The sequence below is a fragment of the Bombina bombina genome, chromosome 6 (assembly GCF_027579735.1).
Source record: "Bombina bombina isolate aBomBom1 chromosome 6, aBomBom1.pri, whole genome shotgun sequence".
In the NCBI taxonomy this organism is placed as follows: domain Eukaryota; kingdom Metazoa; phylum Chordata; class Amphibia; order Anura; family Bombinatoridae; genus Bombina; species Bombina bombina.
The window spans coordinates 1,046,466,228-1,046,486,794 of NC_069504.1; the positions used below are offsets into that span (position 1 = coordinate 1,046,466,228).

At 39.8% G+C, this 20,567-nt stretch overlaps 1 protein-coding gene across 1 annotated transcript in view; it reads left to right on the top strand.

Annotated features, from left to right (window-relative positions):
* DDX11 (DEAD/H-box helicase 11) overlaps positions 1-20,567 on the top strand; it is a 552,545-nt gene that overhangs the window by 478,200 nt on the left and 53,778 nt on the right. The window contains exons 20-25 of the mRNA XM_053718816.1: positions 12,246-12,358; positions 13,388-13,460; positions 13,539-13,642; positions 15,576-15,725; positions 16,750-16,818; positions 17,740-17,840. Coding sequence (XP_053574791.1) covers positions 12,246-12,358; positions 13,388-13,460; positions 13,539-13,642; positions 15,576-15,725; positions 16,750-16,818; positions 17,740-17,840 — 610 coding nt within the window. The remainder of the gene's footprint in view (positions 1-12,245; positions 12,359-13,387; positions 13,461-13,538; positions 13,643-15,575; positions 15,726-16,749; positions 16,819-17,739; positions 17,841-20,567) is intronic.

Here is a 20,567-nt window from a genome sequence, read left to right on the forward strand (position 1 = left end):
GTAAATCACCCCCCAGCAGTCACAGGGGCACCAGGAGAAAGTGATAGCTGATGTAGCCCTGGGAAGAATACAACTGCTAGCGGTTTGAGTCCCAAAATGAAGATGTGATGGCTTGAGTTATTGGTAATAAGCTGGAGCTAGTTGAAGTGAAAAATGGGTGTACTTGTGTCTGTATTATATCACTCCTTATGCGTGACCAAAGTGGTTAAAAGTCTCTCATGAGTGTGGGGGGAAGTGTCCCTTGGGGTACCTTTTATCCGGGCTCCGGGATGACACAACCTGGGGTGCAGCGGTGCCAACCGTCAATCCAATCTGCTGCGACGTCCCCACTTCTCATCCACTCCTCCCGGCAGCAGTTCTGAAGGCCGATGTCCTTCTAAGGGCTCCGACTGAGCTATAACACAGAGGAGTCGGGGAGGGCTCCGGCAAGATGGCGCCGACCTGCGCTTGTGTGCGCGCCACGTGGGTCAATTAACTTAGCCTTCCAGGGCAAGGGTGATCTTTCTGCCCTACACGATGCTACTTCGGCCAGCTGGGGTATCTTAGGGGGCTACCCAGCAAGGCAATACCGTGGGATAAGCCGGCCGGCAGCAGTAAATGTCATTTAGGTTAGGCAGATTCACGGAGCTCTTCACTCCTGCTGCCAGCCGCTAGCTCCGCCCACCGGAAGTCCCACGGTGGCAGAGTTTTATTCCTTCCCGCCTTGGGTGGATCATATGGTCTGGATGCGCGGACATGTTCTTTCTCTGCTCAGAGTTGTGTTACTCTAAGAGTTGGTGTGCAGGGGTTCCCTGCCCTCTGTGGGGAGCTGCGAAGCTCCAGCTTTTGCTTGCTTAGAGAAGATATTGGAAGATAGATCCTTCAAGGATCTCTGGCTGTTATCCCTTCCATTGCCCTTTGTCTGACCATGGTCTCGACGTTCGGGTGTCTTTCCATCCTCGTTGCAACTCTAGCCTTGGGGCTTGTAAGTGCGGAGGCGAGGTTGTTTAAGGAGGGCCACCCTTCTGTGGTCAGGTAGTTGACCATTTATCCTCGATGCTGCGTTAGGGGCTTAGTGCGCGTTGTCTTAAGTTTGGTTCTCTGGGGTGCGAGCAGGGTACAGGGTTCTCATTCTCCTTTGGGTGTTGGTTGCTACCTTGCCTATGCATGTAGAACGTATTATCGCTTGCCTACAAATTTTCCTTGCGATCCAAGTGCCCTGTGTACTGAATCTTAGACTGTTAAGGAAGTCCTTTGTGACTCTTGGTTTTGAGGCTATTGCTAGATCGCCAAGTCTACAGACTTTAGAGGTGCGTTCCTCTTGTAAGAGGCAGCTTAGGGTTCCTCTGGTTGTTGGATATTCGATTGATTCAGTTTTCGAGGACCCTGACCTAGGTCCGTGTCTCTCCTTGGATGGGTGTGGACGGTTCGATCTCACACTTGATATTTGTGGTCCCGCGGGCCTCTCTCCGTAGAGGCTGCGGTTCTGTGAGAGATTATGAATACGGCGCAGGCCGAAACATGTTAGTCTATCTTTCCTTTCTATAGGGTATGCACCCTCCATATTTTAATTATTTTTCAATAAAGAGACTTTTTAATTAAATAACAGCAACTGACATTTTGTTTTATGTTCTGTGAGAGATGCCTATTGTTTTGCAGCTTAGGCTTTAAGTCCTCCTGACGGTTCCCTACTGGTCTTCTGGTGCATTTACGCTGTTCCTGTAGACTCCAGGTATCTTCACCTGGGTTGGTGATATGGCTGAGGGGTCTCGCCTCTATGGTAGGGTTGTTTTCAGTTGTTTTTTCCCTTCTCTTCTAGAGCGGGGGTAGGGTTCTTTGGGTTCGGAGTTACCTTAGTATTTGGAGCGACCTGTGGGTCCTTGGTGGCTTGCCTTGTAAGGATCTTTTCCCTTCTTGCGTTCCAGAATCCTGGAAGGGGATTTGCGGTGTAGGGACTGGTTCCTCTGTTCCTGCAGCGAGAGGCTGAGAGTTTGATCCCTATGGGGCTCCTGCTATATGTTGGATTCTGATATTTGGATGCTGAGGGTCTGAGGGCCTTCTTTCCTTGGGAAGTGTACCTTGTTTTTAGAGAAGACAGTCGTGTCGGGGGTTTTCGTACCCAAGCACAATGTCTATTCTGACTCATGGTGACATACCGTTTGTAGTAACGTTCAGTGGTCTAACCGGGGGCTTTGTTCATACGTTGACCCTTCCTTTCTCTTCCGCAAGTCTGGGACTCTTGTCTTTGGTTTTGATGAGCCTTTGGACTGGGACTATTATCCTAGTGGGAAGATTGGGGGTCGGTTACTCTTGCAGGGTTGACCGTTTTCTTTAGAGTCAGTTCTCTCCTTTGTGGGAGGTCTTGGATGTCCTCCTCTTTTCCTCTGGTTTCGGTGCTGGGAGGGGACGCTCTTTGGAGCCCGATATTCGGAGGGCTGTGAGCCCTTGGAAGGTTTGCAGTTGAATCCAGCTACAGCTATTGCACTTTGAGGGTGTAACCAGCTACAGCTAATTGCACTTTGACTGGGTGTTAGCAGCTTTGAAACGCCTTTCGGTGTTTGGGTTTAGCAACGGTGAGTCAGCTTTCTGCTGGAAGCTGGTTATTAGGAGTTCCTTTTCAGAGTGTTGATGTTCTTTTTGGAGAACTCTTTACTAGCTGCTGGGATAGTTATCCTATTTTTGCTGTCTAGCTTGCAGGTCTAGACCTAATATGAGGCAACGGGGAACTCATGGTTTTTCTGGAGTACCTTTGGAGTTTGGTACAGGGTCAGGGATATGCGGGTGTTCCTCGAGTCCTTTTTGGGACATGTTTCCCTGTGTATGGATCTCTTTTTCTTCGGTCCTTGTGTTTCTAGGGAGTTTGTCTCCCTGGTCATTGCTGTTGTACGACAACCATGGGTTGTTCTATGTTCTGCAGAGTGGAATGATCCTTTGGATTTTTCATGAGAATCTGTTCTCCTTTTTGGGGGGCAGACAGCGGTCCTTGTCTTAGCCAGGTACCTTCATGGGAGTCCTGATCCACGGGTCTGACTCCTCGGAGGTTGTTTGGGCTTGACAGACTCTGGGATTGAGTGGTTTAGTTCGGCTTTGCCGACGGTGTAACTAATGTGCAGTTATCTGGGCTTCGGATTTTTCTCCTGTGTCGTCTATATTTTCTTTCATGTAATTGGCAAGAGTCCAGGAGCTAGTGATGTATGGGATATACAATCCTACCAGGAGGGGCAAAGTTTCCCAAACCTCAAAATGCCTATAAATACACCCCTCACCACACCCACAATTCAGTTTTACAAACTTTGCCTCCTATGGAGGTGGTGAAGTAAGTTTGTGCTAAGATTTCTACGTTGATATGCGCTTCTCAGCATTTTGAAGCCCGATTCCTCTCAGAGTACAGTGAATGTCAGAGGGATGTGAAGGCAGTATCGCCTATTTAATGCAATGTTTTTCCTCACGGGAGATCTATTTCATAGGTTGTCTGTTATCGGACGTAGAGATTCATCTCCTATCTCATTTTTCAGATCGACAATATACTCTCATATTCCATTAACTCTACTGATAACCGTTTCAGTACTGGTTTGGCTATCTGCTATATGTGGATGGGTGTCCTTTGGTAAGTATGTTTTCATTACTTAAGACACTCTCAGCTATGGTTTGGCACTTTATGTATTTATATAAAGTTCTAAATATATGTATTGTACTTATATTTGCCATGATTCAGGTTTCAATATATTTCCTTTTGCAGACTGTCAGTTTCATATCTGGGAAATGCATTTTTTAGGAAAATTTATTTCTTACCTGGGGTATAGTCTTTTTTCAATTGACTGTATTTTTAAATTCGCGGGCAGAATTAGGCTCGCGAGGGCGCGAAATGCCAAAGTATATTGCGTAATTTTTGGCACAAGATTTTTTGGTGCGAAGTTACGTTCGATGACGCAAATTTGTCATTTCCAGATGTTGTTAGTGCCCAAAAAAATTATCTGTTTTTTTGTGTGTCATACTTGGCGCCAAATATTTTCATTATTTTAAACCCCATTCCTATATGCCTCTTGCCTTTTTTTCTCTATCAGAGGGCTATGCTGTTTGCATTTTTTCCCTTTCCTGAAACTGCCATATAAGGAAACTGATAATTTTGCTTTATATGTTGTTTTTTCTCTTACATTTGCAAGATGTCTCAATCTGATACTGTCTCAGAAATCACTGTTGGAACCCTGCTGACTGATAACAGTTCTACCAAAGCTAAGTGCATTTGTTGTAATCTTGTGGAGATTATATCTCCAGCTGTGGTTTGTAATAAGTTGTCATGATAAACTTTTACATGCAGAGAATGTGACCATCAGTAATAGTACATTGCCTGTTGCTGTTCCTTTAACATCTAAAGTACAAGATATACCTGTGAATTTATAAGAATTTATTGCTGATTCTATTCAGAAGGCTTTGTCTGCCATTCCGCTTTCTAATAAATGTAAAGGCCTTTTAAAACTTCTCATAATGTTGATGAAATTTCAAATGACCGACAACATACTAAATTATCCTCCTCTGATGAGGATCTATCTGATTCAGAAGATGCTTCCTCAGATATTGTCACTGACAATTCTACTTATTTATTTAAAATGGAGTACATTCGTTCTTTGTTAAAGAAGTGTTGATTATATTGGATATTGAGGAGACTAATCTTCTTAATATTAAAACTAGTAAACGTTTAAATTCTGTTTATAAACCTCCTGTGTTTTTTCCAGAGGTTTTTTCCAGTTTCTGATGCTATTTCTGATATGATTTCTAAGGAATGGAATAGGCTTGGTACTTCTTTTATTCCTTCTTTAAAGGGTTTTTTAAAAAAAAACCAAAACAACAAGAATTGGTTTATGGTTTGTCTAGCATTGTTCGCTTGCTTCAACATGCTAATCAGTTTATTTGTGATGCCATTTTTTTCATCAAAATTGATGTTAAATCTATGTCTTTAGCTATTTTAGCTAGAAGAGCTTTGTGGCTTAAATCTTGGAATACTGACATGACTTCTAAGTCCAGATTGCTATCTCTTTCTTTACAAGGTAATAAGTTATTTGGTTCTCAGTTGAATTTGATTATCTCAACTGTCACTGGGGGAAGGGAGTTTTTTGCCTTAGAATAAGACTTAAGGGTAAATCTAAAGCTTCTAACCGTTTTCGTTCCTTTCGACTAAATAAGGAACAGAAACCTATTCCCCCAAGGAATCTGTTTCCAATTGGAAATTTTCTTCAAATTGGATTAAATCCAAGCCTTTTAAGGAACCAAAGCCAGCCCCTAAGTCCGCATGTAGGTGCGGCCCTCATTCCAGCTCAGCTGGTAGGGGGCAGATTAAGATTTCTCAGGGGTGTCGAATAGGATTCAGAGTAAGACTTCCTGTGAGAAGATATTTTCTCTCACGCATTCCAGCAAATCCAGTAAAGGCTCAGGCTTTCCTGAAGTGTGTTTCAGACCTGGAGTTTCAGGGGTAATCATGCCAGTTCCGTTTCAGGAACAGGGTTTGGGGTTTTATTCAAATCTATTCATTGTCCCAAAGAAAGAAAATTCATTCAGACCAGTTCTGGATCTGAAAATTTTTGGAATCATTATGTAAGAGTACCAACTTTCAAAATGGTGATTATAAGGACTATTCTGCCTTTTGTTCAGTAAGGGCATTATATGTCCACCATAGACTTACAGGGTGCATATCTTCATATTCTGATTCATCCAGTTAATTTTCAGTTTCTGATATTCTCTTTTCTAGACAAGCTTTACCAATTTGTCGCTTTTCTTTTTGGCCTAGCGACAGCTCTAAGAATCTTTTCTAAGGTTCTTGGTGCCCTATTCTCTGTAATCAGAGAGCGGGATATGGAGTGTTTCCTTATTTGGACGATTTCTTGGTATTAGCTCAGTCTTTTTATTCTACAGAATCTTACACGAATCAACTAGTGTTGTTTCTTCGAAAACTTGGTTGGAGGATCAATTTACTAAAAAGTTCTTTGATTCCTCAGACAAGGGTCACCATTTTAGGTTTCCAGATAGATTCAGTGTCCATGACTGTGTCTCTAACAGACAAGAGACGTTTTGAATTGGTTGCAGCCTGTCGGAACCTTAAGTCTCAGTCATTCCCTTCAGTAGCTATGTGCATGGAAGGTTTAGGTCTCATGAATGCAGCATCGGACACAATCCCCTTTTGCTCGTTTTCATATGAGACCTCTCCAGCTTTGTGTGCTGAACCAATGGTGCAGGGTTTTTTCAAGGATATCACAATTTAAATCCTTAAATCCCAATATTCGACTATCTCTGACTTGTTGGTTAAATCACCATCGTATAGTTCTAGGGGCCTCTTTTGTTCGTCCAACCTGGACTGTGATCTTAACAGATGCAAGTATTTCAGGTTGGGGAGTTGTTTTGGGATCTCTGACAGTTCAAGGGGTTTGGAAATCTCAAGAGGCGAGATTACAAATTAATATTTTGGAACTCAGTGCGACTTTCAGGGCTCTTCAGATTTGGCCTCTGTTGAAGAGAGAACCGTTCATTTGTTTTCAGACAGACAATATCACAACTGTGGCATTTGTCAATCATCAGGATGGGACTCATAGTCCTTAAGCTATGAAAGAAGTATTCCGGATACTTGCTTGGGCGGATTCCAGCTCCTGTCTAATTTCTGTGGTTAATATCCCAGGTATAGACAATTGGGAAGAGGATTATTTCAGCCGTCAGACTTTACATTCCGGGGAGTAGTCCCTCCATCCAGATGTGTTTTCTCAGGTTGTTCAGATGTGGGGTCTTTCAGAAATAGATCTGATGGCTTCTCATCTAAACAAGAAACTTCCCAGGTACCTGTCCAGGTCCAGGGATCCTCAGGCGGAAGTAGTGGATGCGTTTACACTTCCTTGGTGTTTTCAACCTGCTTATATTTTTCCCGCCTTTAGTTTTTCTTCCAAGAGTGATCTTCAAAATCATCATGGAGCACACATGGCCTCACAGGCTTTGGTATGCGGATCTTGTTCGGATATCCATTTGCCAACCTTGGCCACTTTCATTAAGGCCGGACCTTCTATTTCAAGGTACATTTTATTCCATCAGGATTTCAAACGTGAAGGTTTGGAAAATAAACGCTTAGTGCTTAGTCATAGAGGTTTCTCTGACTTTGTGATTAATATTGTGTTGCAGGCTCGTAAATCTGTTTCTAGAAAGATTTATTATCGAGTTTGGAAGACTTACATTTCATGGTGTTTCTCTCATAAATTCTCTTGGCATTCTTTTAGAATTCCTAGAATTTTACAGTTTCTTCAGGATAGTTTGGATAAAGGTTTGTCTGCAAGTTCCTTGAAGGGACAAATCTCTGCTCTTTCTGTTTTATTTCACAGGAAGATTGCTAAGCTTCCTGGTATTCACTGTTTTGTTCATATCAAGCCTGTCATTAAATCAATCTCTCCTTCTTGGAGTTTTAATTTGGTTTTAAAGGCTTTACAGGCTCCTTCATTTGAGCCTATGCATTCTTTGGACATTTAAATACTTTCTTGGAAAGTGTTGTTTCTTTTGGCCATCTCTTCTGCTAGACGAGTTTCTGAATTATTTGCTCTCTCTTGTGAATCTCCTTTCTGATTGTTCATCAGGATAAGGCAGTTTTGCGGACTTCATTTAAATTCTTTTCTAAGGTTGTGAATTCTAACTTCATTAATAGAGAAATTGTTGTCCTTTCCTTGTGTCCTAATCCTAAGAATTCTTTGGAGAGATCCTTACATTCTTTGGATGTGGTAAGAGCTTTGAAATATTATGTTGAAGCTACTAAAGATTTCAGAAAGACTTCTAGTCTATTTGTTATCCTTTCTGGTTCCAGGAAAGGTCAGAAGGCTTCTGCCATTTATTTGGTATCATGGTTAAAGCTTTTGACTCATCATGCTTATTTGGAGTTGGTTCAGGCCCCGCCTCAGAGAATTACAGCTCATTCTAGTAGGTCAGTCTCCACTTCGTGGGCTTTTAAGAATGAAGCTTCAGTTGATCAGATTTGCAAAGCAGCAACTTGGTCTTCTTTGCATACATTTACTAAATTCTATCATTTTAATGTATTTGCTTCTTCGAAAGCAGTTTTTGGTAGAAAAATTCTTCAGGCAGCTGTTTCAGTTTAATTCTTCTGCTTATGATTTAAGTTTTTCCTTTCATTTATGAGAATAAACTTATATTTGGGTTGTGGATTAATTTTTTTTTCAGCGAAATGGCTGTTTTTATTTTATCCCTCCCTCTCTATTGACTCTTGCGTGGAGTTCCACTTCTTGGGTATTGCTATCCCATACGTCACTAGCTCATGGACTCTTGCCAATTACATGAAAGAAAACATAATTTATGTAAGAACTTACCTGATAAATTAATTTCTTTCATATTGGCAAGAGTCCATGAGGCCCACCCTTTTTATGGTGGTTATGATTTTTTTGTATAAAGCACAATTATTTCCAAATTCCTTTGTTGATGCTTTTTACTCCTTTCTTTTTCACCCCTCTACTTGGCTATTCGTTAAACTGAATTGTGGGTGTGGTGAGGGGTGTATTTATAGGCATTTTGAGGTTTGGGAAACTTTGCCCCTTCTGGTAGGATTGTATATCCCATATGTCACTAGCTAATGGACTCTTGCCAATATGAAAGAAAAATGAATTTATCAGGTAAGTTCTTACATTAATTATGTCTTTTAAGGGTGTCGAGTAATCAGGCTGTGGTGCCTCTCGAATGGGCCACATTTTGTACCCACCCATTGTTTGCTTTCAGTGTCCTCTAGCTTGGGTATTCTTTTCACAAAAGTAATGAATGCAGCTGTGGACTCTTCCCTTTTAAGAAGAAAAACATAAATTATGCTTACCTGATAATTTCATTTTATCTGAAGGGAAGAGTTCACAACTCCTGCCCGTGTTTTTATCTATGATGCGGCTGTAATTTTGTTCTTCTGGCACCTTTTTTCCACCCTGATATTTCTCCTACTGTTCCTTGTTCCCTCGCCAGAATGACTGGGGATGAGGGAAGTGGGGGAGGTATTTAAGCCTTTGGCTGGGGTGTCTTTGCCTGCTCCTGGTGGCCAGGTTCTGTATTTCACAAAAGTAATGAATGCAGCTGTGGACTTTTCCCTTCAGAAGAAAATGAAATTATCAGGTAAGCATAATTTGTTATCTCTGCGTCTCAATCACAAGCTCTAAATTTCACCCAAACTTCTCAAATAATATAGTGCAGATCTGATATACCCTTAGATGAAAAGGTATAATCTTTCATTGTCCTAATGAACTAAACTATGTCCATTACCTGACTCCAACTAAGGGCCAGATTACGAGTGGAGCACTATTGTTCGAGAACGAGCGATATCAGGTTTGCGTGCAAGTTAAATTACGCTTTTATTACAAGTTGAAAGTAAATGCAATCATTTAAGCACAATTTAAGTTAACACTTGTCGGGTTAGTGCGTCCTCAGAGCTCTGGTTAACTGTTTTGCGAAACTAAAAAGTGTCACTAAAGACATCAAAAATAAATTATACAATACAGTTACACTCATAATAACACTAATAAAAAATATTATTTTCTGTGGGAAAAGCAAGCCTTCTGGCTTGTCTAGATTTGTAAATGAACTACACAATAAGTTATTTTCTCTACATTTTGTGCTTAGTGGATGATTTTAAACTCACTTTTCCCTCCCCATAATTTTAGTTGTTGTATTTCTCCCAGAAATCAACTTTACCCAGCAGTGATTCAACTTACTCCCAGCTGATGAGTGGCAAAAACCATGAAACAGCTGTCCTGGAATTGGTCTGAATCACTGTACTAACCCTAGCTAAGCTTAAAAACTGTGTATACAGTGATGCTATGGCGTAAAGGGAAGTCTGCCTAAAAGCAGTGTCAGGTTAGGAAATGTCCAGAAGAAGACCCAAATGCTAGGACGAACACCCTTGCACTCTGAGTTTAATCCAGGACGTGACCCCACGACAACTTCCAAAAAATAAAGTACTCACGATATGGAGCAGGGTTAGCCTGTGCCAAAGTAATTCAAGATATCAGCCAGATAGACTTCTGAATAAGGAACTGGTTTCAGGAAATGTCTTCCACAGAATCAGGAGAGCAGGGATAGTCCACTTATACTCAGACAGAAGGGTAAAACAGGAAACAGTTAATAATGCAGGAGTTGGTAATTTGTTATCAGGCAGTTTGAGGGTTAACACTGTGTAGACAGTCTTAGCAGAGTATGCAACAGGTAATCAGGCAGTTTGAGGGTTAACACTGAGTGGACAGTCTTTGCAGAGTATGCAACAGGTAATCAGGCAGTTTGAGGGTTAACACTGTGTAGACAGTCTTTGCAGAATATGCAACAGGTAATCAGGCAGTTTGAGGGTTAACACTGTGTAGTCAGAACTTGCAGAGTTAACAACATGTAATCAGGTAGTTTGAAGGTTAACACTGTGTTAACAGAACTTGCAGAGCTAGCAACAGGTAATCTGGTAGTTTGAAGGTTAACACAGATTAATCAGTACTTGTTGAGATTGGCAACAGGATATCAAGCAGTTTGAAGGTTTACACTGAATAAGTGTATTTGCAGAGTTTGGAAACAGGTAAACATGCAGATTGAAGGTTTCATAGAAATAACAGTATTTGAATAGTTTGGCAGTACACAGAGTTGTCAGAATTTGCAGGGTTTGCAGCAGGTAAACAGGCAGTTTGAAAGTTTCACAAAACAAACAGTACTTGCATTGTTTGGAGACAGGTAATCAGGAGGTTGAAGGTTAATCCAGCATAGTAAGTGCTTGAAGAGATTGGCAACAGAAAAGCAGCAGTTAGAGAGATTCCACAGCGAATTCCTAACAGAGGCCACAAAGTTAAACAAACAAACGGGCACTGCAGAAACAGGAACCCCAGAATAAAAAGCCTGGTTGTGACATCATCAGGAAGGGGTGGCTCAGACACCTGTCAATCAAGCACACAGAGAGGACTGCAGAGCTTCCCAGCAGCCGAGCGTGACAAGCAGGCTAAAGTAAAAAAGTAATTCATTGTGAACCTCATTTGCATATCTTACCCAGAATCCTTTGCTGCATTGGAAACAATGTATTCAGAGGTTTTTTGTGGGAAAAGCAAGTCTTCTGAATTGCCTAGATTTGTAAATGAATTACACAATGAGTTATTTTCTCTACGTTTTGTGCTTAGTGGGGGATTTAGGTATAGATGTATATCTATGTGAAGAACATTGGAATGTGATATATTTATATTTTCATGTCAGGTTTGCGCACTTGAGAATATGCATTCGGGTTAGCTTTTTTCTTCTCTCCATTGACTTCTAAGGGGGAAGAGGTTATTGCGCGAGTTTTTGCGTGCATCGGGTTAGTGCGCAAGCAATAACTTTTTACTTTCAACTTGTAATATGAGCAGAACTTGAGAATGGATAAATGCAAAAGTATCTCTTTCTCTTGTGCCAGGTACTTGAGGTAAAGGTAGAAGAGCCAGACCTCCAGGGACAAACTTGACAGAATGAGCGGGAAACAACAATGAAAAACTCAGAGTGGTTGGATTGTTCACTTTTACCATATATGATAAGCTATACCAAATAGTTGTCAACAATTTGCTGAGTGGGCAGGGAACAGTTTATGTTGTTTGTGAAGACCATGTTCCATCTAACCAATAGCTTTTAGTATAGCTCATATAGGGTCAATCAGTGGATTTCAGATCTTGTGAGGTTGATAACTGCCTGACACTCTAGGTTGTCCAGAATGCTGGGCATATTCCCATGTTATCATCTGTAAAGTATGCTGTCATTTTAATAGGTAAACAATTGAGTACGTACTGTTAATGCACTGTAAGCAGCCTATAAAGCTACAGCTCTCCTTCACATTTGTATTTGAACTCCCAAAGGGTTAGGTCTTTGGGTTTTTCTGCACCACAGAGAGTCGTCATAATTATTTAAAATGGAGCCTGATTGATAGAGATCACCGACTGAATGGAAACCCAAATCCTCTCATAGCTGCAGATGGGAATCTGTTAAGCAAAACAAAAGTCATCATATCGACCGCACTTGGAATGGATTAGGAGTTTCCATTGTCCAGTTCCTTAACCCTTTCCATTTTGTTAAGCAAAAAAATATTATTGCTTTAGAAAATTAAAGTGGAGTTCATTAATTGGAGGAGGGTCCATAAAAGATCCTCAAGGGGCATAACAAAGGGTTTTGGAGTAACAAAATAGTGCTTTTTCATGCTCTTTCTAGAGAGTCGAAAATATATTTGACAATTTTTTCTCTATTTCTGAATCTTATTAATTTATTCACAGGCACTGTTGCTCAAAGCAGCCTGAAGTTCCTAATGCTCAACCCAGCTGTACACTTTGCAGAGGTCCTGAAGGACTGTCGTTCTGTCATCATTGCTGGAGGGACCATGCAGCCAGTAAGGAGGATGAATCTGCAGCAATAATGTAACTTAGTATAGACACTTGTGAGCCATCCTTTTTGGTAATGGCAGTGTATTTGTTACCGTGATAAGTTCAGCTCTCAAATGTTGGGATTATGAATCATTTTGTAAGAAATATTTGGGTTAATAATGGAGCAATTCAGTAGTTTCCAAATAAATTGCTCTGAAATTGAACAATGCTCAAATGTGTGAAGTCTATATAGTTTTCACATTTATTGGCTGAGCTTTTCATATCAGTATAATATCTCTCACACTGTTATAGTGACATGATATTCAGGTAGTAGTGGTGTATACTGCCTCAATTTAGTCTAGGAGTAAGGGAAATATTTCCAAATATTCTCAGCCATCTCAACCTCCAAAATAGACCTTGTTGTTAACACTACAGCTCTTTTACTCTAAGTCTTAGAGATCTTCATCAGCTGAAATTTTTTTTTCTTATACACCATGAAGAAATCTGAATACATTTTTATGATTTATTTTGGCCCATGACACTTTGGGGTCGATTTATCAAAGCCTTCAGCAGGCTTCGCCCCCTACAACTGCAGGTTCTCACAAGAGAACCTGCAGTCTGTATTTAACAAGCAGTGGTCATAAGACCGCTGCTTCCCTAACCTTTCAAATTTCAATCTCCCCGGTCTCGTCCTGCCCCCTGCCCGCACTTGATATGATATGATATATATATATGATACATAAATGATTGCTACCAGTTTTGCAAATTATAGTTAGTATTTTTTTTTTTATTCATCAATCATTCTGTGTGAGTTTGTATGTGGATTTTCAAGAGAGTATTTGCACAGATGACTTTGTATCCTGTTCTGTTCCATATTAAACTGTATTTGCTTACTCATTTTGTGAATATGTTCATCATTGTGCACTATTGTAGTTGTTCAACTTCTTTTTCTGATAAGCTACAATATGTGCCTCATATCTCATGTTGACAATTTGAATAGAAGCAAATACAAATAAAAAAACAAAAAAAAACAAATGTTTGTCTTTATCTTACAGGTTGCTGATTTTAAACAACAGCTTCTGATATCAGCTGGTCTAAGCCCAGATAGAATTATAGAGTTCTCGTGTGGTAAGTAGTTACATGTACATTTATTTAGACCGCTATAAGAATGTGTTAAGTCTTTATTGATTGTATTTCTGTCACCAGGTCATGTGATACCCCCTGAAAATATTCTACCCATAGTGCTCTGCAGTGGACCAATGAATCAACAACTGGAATTCACATATCAGAAAAGAGATCTTCCTGAATTGGCAAGTAGTACGCATGGGTCCTGTCACACTGTCTGCATTATATGTTTTTGTTGTGGTTTATTTCATTGTACCCTCCCAATCTAGATAATATACAGCTGGAATAGTTCTTAAAGGGTTTCATAGAATGTTTTTTAAAACAGTCCTAGTGTCACTAAATAAATGTGAAGCTGGGTATTGTGGCCTTCAGTAGCACTTTTGCATATCATTCTGAACCATGGATTCTAAGGTAAGAAAGTTACAAGAAGAAATAATGCTGGCTTTTAGGATATTATATATATATATATATATATATATATATATATATATATATATATATATATATATATATATACATATATATATATATATATATACATACACACACACACACACTGACCACTTTTTTAGGCACACCTTGCTAGTACCGGGCTGGACCCCCTTTTGCCTTCAGAACTGCCTTAATTCTTTGTGGCATAGATTCAACAAAGTGTTGAACATTCCTCAGAGATTTTGATCCACATTGACAAAGCATCACTCAGTTGCTGCAGATTTTTCAGCTGCACATCCATGATGCAAATCTTCCGTTCCACCACATCCCAAAGGTGCTCTATTGGATTGAGATCTGGTGACTGTGGAGGCTATTGGAGTACTGTGAACTCATTGTCATATTCAAGAAACCAGTTTGAGATGATTTGAGCTTTGTGACATTGTGCATCTTCCTGCTGGAAGTAGCCATCAGAAGATGGGTACACTGTAGTCATAAAGGGATGGACATGGTCAGCAACAATACTCAGGTAGGCTGTGGCGTTTAAACAATGCTCAATTGGTACTATGGGGCTCAAAGTGTGACAAGAAAATATCCCCCACACCATTACACCACCACCAACCTGAACCAAAGCAGGATGGATCTATGCTTTCATGTTGTTTGTGACAAATTTTGACCCTACCATCTGATTGTCGTAGCTGAAATCGAGACTCATCAGACCAGGCAACATTTTTTCCAATCTTCAGTTGTCCAATTTTGGGAAGCCTGTGTGCGAATGATAGCCTCAGTTTCGTGTTCCTTTCCTAGCTGACAGGAGTGGCACCCGGTGTGGTCTTCTGCTGCTGTAGCCCATCTGCTTCAAGGTTCCACGTGTTGTGCGTTCAGAGATGGTACTCTGCATACCTTGATTGTAACGAGTGGTTATTTAAGTTACTGTTGCCTTTCTATCATCTCGAACCAGTCTGCCCATTCTCCTCTGACCTCTAACATCAACAAGGCATTATCGTTCACACAACTGCCGCTCACTGGATACTTTCCCTTTTAGTAAACATTGACTTCTATGGGGTAATACTTGTATACGCACGCAATATTCTAAGTTTATCTTTTTGAGCTTGACAGGTTTACTTTCAACTCATAATGCCAGTGCAACTCGACTAGAGCAAAAAGCCAAACTTCTAACACAGTTAATGCTCGAGTAGGAGTGTTAATTAGCGCTCCACTTGTGATCTGACCCTATTTTAATAAAAAGGAACTAAAATCTGACAGTTTCAGCAAAATTATGTTGATCTTTAAATCTTTTTAAACAGAGTGTACTTCCTCTGTAATAGCAGGGTTTATAGAAAACACATTGACTTGATTTTTTTAACGACTCATTTCTGGCTTTTACTGAAGTACTTTATGTGGCCTTATGTTTGAATTTTTGACCAGGAATGTGATTAACGTTTTGTGGGTATCAGAAGTTGCATGACTTAACCTGTAATATAAAAACATGTACAACATTTTACAAGACTTGACAAGAATTAAGACAATACAAATAAAGCATAAGGAAAAATATTAGCAAAAATATGACCCAAATCCAAAGGCTCCTCTTAAAATTAGCCACTCAAGCAACTCCTGATATATTTACTGGGAGTTTTTCAAAGTTATATAAAAATGACTAATAATGGTGCTGGGTTTTTGTCTGTGCAGATGGACGAGACAGGCCGAATTCTAACTAATTTGTGTAATGTTGTCCCTGGTGGACTGGTTTGCTTCTTTCCTTCTTATGAGTACCAGAGGCGTGTTCAGGATCATTGGGAAAAGACTGGACAACTAAAGCGTCTGGAATTAAAGAAGAAGGTATGGGAATATCACTACATGTCTCAGAATGTGCATAAATTGATGATAGTAGTAAATTAGAAAGTGTTTTTTTCTTTGTTTTTTTTTTCTTTTCAAATTTAATGCTTTATCTGAATCATAAAAAGGTGAATTCTAACTTCAAAATCTCATTACGATGAGTTACTAGTAACTTTCAAGCATTATCTTTTCATTCTCTATTTCTGATCTACAATTAGGTCAAACTGAAATTGATTCTAATTTCTGATTTTCTTTCAAATAAAGCTACTAGTTTTTATATGGAATAATATTTCTCTTTTAATTGCTGTAGATTATATTATGATGGACAGCAGTTTGTGGGCTTAGATGTTAAGTTTGCTTATTATGTACCAAGAACTGGAAATACCCCATTATTATTCACTCTGGCATTCAGGGCTTTTCTTTTTTTTAATAGATGTTCCTGTGCTGAATAAACCAACTTCAATTTAGTTTATTACCTTTATTTAACCCTTCTTCATCTAAAACATTTTTTTAACATATATAACTGCTGCTCTTATTAAGCCTAAAAAAATGGAATTGTGTTAAACTTCATTATGGAGTTTACCCAAACTTTATTGCACATTACATGTAGGCCTTTAAGCATGAACTAAAAGGAGATTTGAAAGTAAACGTTTGAATGTGTATACTGTCATCATGTAGCAATTAGAAACCATGTATGAATTGTTTAGATGCTTTGTTATAACATTTTTATCCTGTCCTGTTTTGAAAGATTTCTGTTAGTGAATGAAAACTGGTGAGCCAAGAAAGGATGTTATCGTACGTGTCACAATGCAGAATTTTATTTGTTAATGTTTAAAATCAATATCTTAATTGTCTTTCAGCTTTGTACATATGAAATACGAGCATAAGACTTGTAATGCATTGTTATGAGATTACATTATTGTATATAAGCCTTAGGGAGCTATCTCAAGCTAGTAGTAAGCAATACTATCAGTTGTACCAAGGGAAAGGAGTTACATGTAAGATATTTCCATTATTCTCAAAACAGATATTTCAGGAACCAAAGAAAGCCAACCAAGTAGAGCAGGTTTTATCAGAGTATTCCAAGACTATCAAGGTAAGTGGAAGACACAGAGCTGGATGGTAAATAATACGTGGGAGGTTAAAATAACATTAAAGTCTTTTTATATATGCATAGCATGTAGTGCAAAATAAACTATACAAAATAATTATTTGAAAACATTACTCACTCATTTTGTTATCACAATTTACAAGGTTTTGCAAATGATGTTTAAAGGAACATGAAACCCAAATTGTAAACAATGTTCCAATTTACTTCTGTTATCTAATTTGTTTCGTGCTGTTGGTATCTATTGTTGAAAAGCACACCTAGGTAGGCTCAAGACCTGCTGAATGGTAGCTGTGCATATATGCCTCATGTTATTGGCTCATCCATTTGCATTGCTGTTTCTTTAATAAAGGATACCAAGAAAATGAAGGGAATTAAGTAATAGAAGTAAATTTTAAAATTGTTTAAAATTGCATTTTCTATCTGAATCATGAATGAAACATTTTGGGTTTCATGTCCCTTTAAGGTCTCCTTTGCTGTGGCCTTTTAGGGGAAGATACATAGATAAGCTTTTACTTCATTAAACTTTTCATTAAGGATTGAATTTTGGGTTGACTCTCCCTTTAATACACTTCATGGTGTAATGAAAAGAAATGAAAGCTGATTACTGATGTAGGAATGAAGGCTGTGACACACTGCAAGCGGAGCGGCGCACAGCATGTAGATGCGGCTGTGCGCGCTCAGTGTGTCCTGCCTTTTCATCTCCGAGCACTCTGCTGCACTCAGAGATGAAATATCTGAACTTCAGAAGCGATGCGACGCGAAGCAGCTGCTTCGCCTCGCGCCGCATCGCTTGCAGTGTGTCACAGCCTTGAGACAAGCGACAGACTGTTTGGGTCATCTGGAATACTTTTGTACAAATATACATTAATAAATGTTAGTTTTAATGTCTTTTCTTCACTGTTGTAGCGCTGTATTCAGTTTGGGGGGCCTCTGACTGGAGCTCTTTTGTTTTCTGTGGTTGGAGGAAAAATGAGCGAAGGAATAAACTTTTCTGATGATTTGGGACGGTATGTCTAATGCAATAATTATGCTGTTTGTAATAGTAATAAAACAATATCATGTCCTCTCAGTTCAACACATATTTCTCTTGTTAAGTGTGTTCAGTCCACGGGTCATCCATTACTTATGGGATATATTCTCCTTCCCAACAGGAAGTTGCAAGAGGATCACCCAAGCAGAGCTGCTATATAGCTCCTCCCCTCACATGTCATATCCAGTCATTCTCTTGCAAGTCTCAACAAAGAAGGAGGTCGTGAGAGGAGTTGGAGTTTTTTACTTAATTATTCTTCAATCAAAAGTTTGTTATTTTAAATGGCACCGGAGTGTGCTGTTTTTTCTCTCAGGCAGTATTTAGAAGAAGAATCTGCCTGCGCTTTCTATGATCTTAGCAGACGTAACTAAGATCCACTGGCTGTTCTCGCACATTCTGAGGAGTGGGGTAACTTCAGAAAAGGGAATAGCATGCGGGGTCCTCTGCAAATGAGGTATGTGCAGTAAAATATTTTCTAGGAATGGAATTGACTAAGAAAACACTGCCGATACCCATATGATGTAAGTACAGCCTAAAATGCAGTAGTAGCGACTGGTATCAGGCTGGTAAATGTATGCACAGTAGAGTTATTTTCTAGGGACTAGAATTTGACTGAAAAAATACTGTTAATACTGAAATAATGTATGAGCCTTAACTGCAGTAGAAGCGACTGGTAGCAGGCTTAGTGTTAACTTTACACAACATCTGAAATGTTGTTTTTTAAAAACGTTTACTGGCATGTTAATCGTTTTGTGAGGTACTTTGGTGATACATCTCTTGGGGCATGATTTTTTCCACATGGCTAACGTATTTTTCGGCATAGAAACCGTTATAGCTGGTCTCCCACTGTTGTAATATGAGTGGGAGGGGCTTTTTGTTAGCGCCTTGTTGCGCAGTTAAAATTCAATCATAGTCTTCCTGTTTCTTCCTCCTTGATCCAGGACGTCTCCAGAGAGCTCAGGGGTCTTCAAAATTTATATTTGAGGGAGGTAATCAGTCACAACAGACCTGTGACAGTGTGTTTGACTGTGATAAAAACGTTAACTGTTAAATTGATTATCCGTTTTTTGGGTATTAAGGGGTTAATCATCCTTTTGCTAGTGGGTGCAATCCTCTGCTAATTTCATACATTTAATGTAAAGATTTGGTTGCCATAACTGAATTAGTTCATTGTTATTTCAACTGTAATTGTTTTTAAAAGCGCAGCAGCGTTTTTACTTGCTTGAAAATTTTCTGAAAGTAATTTCCAAGCTTGCTAGCCTCATTGCTAGTCTGTTTAAACACTGATACAGATGAATCTGCTTGTTCATTATGTTTAAAAGCCAATGTGGAGCCCAATAGAAATATGTGTACCAATTGTATTGATATTACTTTAAATAAAGGTCAGTCTTTACCGGTAAAGAAATTATCACCAGACATCGAGGGGGAAGTTATGCCGCCTAACTCTCCTCACGTGTCAGTACCTGCGCCTCCCGCTCAGGAGGTGCGTGATGTTGTGGCGCCAAGTACATCAAGGCCCTTACAAATCACTTTGCAAGATATGGCTAATGTTATGAAAGAAGTATTATCTAATTTGCCTGAGTTAAGAGGCAAGCGCGATAGCTCTGGGTTAAGGACAGAGCGCGCTGATGACACGAGAGCCATGTCTGATACTGCGTCACAATTTGCAGAACATGAGGACGGAGAGCTTCATTCTTTGGGTGACGGATCTGATCCAGGGAGACCGGATTCAGAAATTTTAAATTTAAGCTTGAGAACCTCCGTGTATTGCTAGGGGAGGTGTTAGCGGCTCTGAATGATTGTGACACGGTCGCAATCCCAGAGAAGTTATGTAGGCTGGATAAATACTATGCGGTGCCGGTGTGTACTGACGTTTCTCCAACATAGGTGTGTCCGGTCCACGGCGTCATCCTTACTTGTGGGATATTCTCTTCCCCAACAGGAAATGGCAAAGAGCCCAGCAAAGCTGGTCACATGATCCCTCCTAGGCTCCGCCTACCCCAGTCATTCTCTTTGCCGTTGTACAGGCAACATCTCCACGGAGATGGCTTAGAGTTTTTTAGTGTTTAACTGTAGTTTTTATTATTCAATCAAGAGTTTGTTATTTTGAAATAGTGCTGGTATGTACTATTTACTCAGAAACAGAAAAGAGATGAAGATTTCTGTTTGTATGAGGAAAATGATTTTAGCAACCGTCACTAAAATCCATGGCTGTTCCACACAGGACTGTTGAGAGCAATTAACTTCAGTTGGGGGAACAGTGAGCAGTCTCTTGCTGCTTGAGGTATGACACATTCTAACAAGACGATGTAATGCTGGAAGCTGTCATTTTCCCTATGGGATCCGGTAAGCCATGTTTATTACGATTTTAAATAAGGGCTTCACAAGGGCTTATTAAGACTGTAGACTTTTTCTGGGCTAAATCGATTCATTATTAACACATATTTAGCCTTGAGGAATCATTTATTCTGGGTATTTTGATATAATAATATCGGCAGGCACTGTTTTAGACACCTTATTCTTTAGGGGCTTTCCCAAATCATAGGCAGAGCCTCATTTTCGCGCCGGTGTTGCGCACTTGTTTTTGAGAGGCATGACATGCAGTCGCATGTGAGAGGAGCTCTGATACTTAGAAAAGACTTTCTGAAGGCGTCATTTGGTATCGTATTCCCCTTTGGGCTTGGTTGGGTCTCAGCAAAGCAGA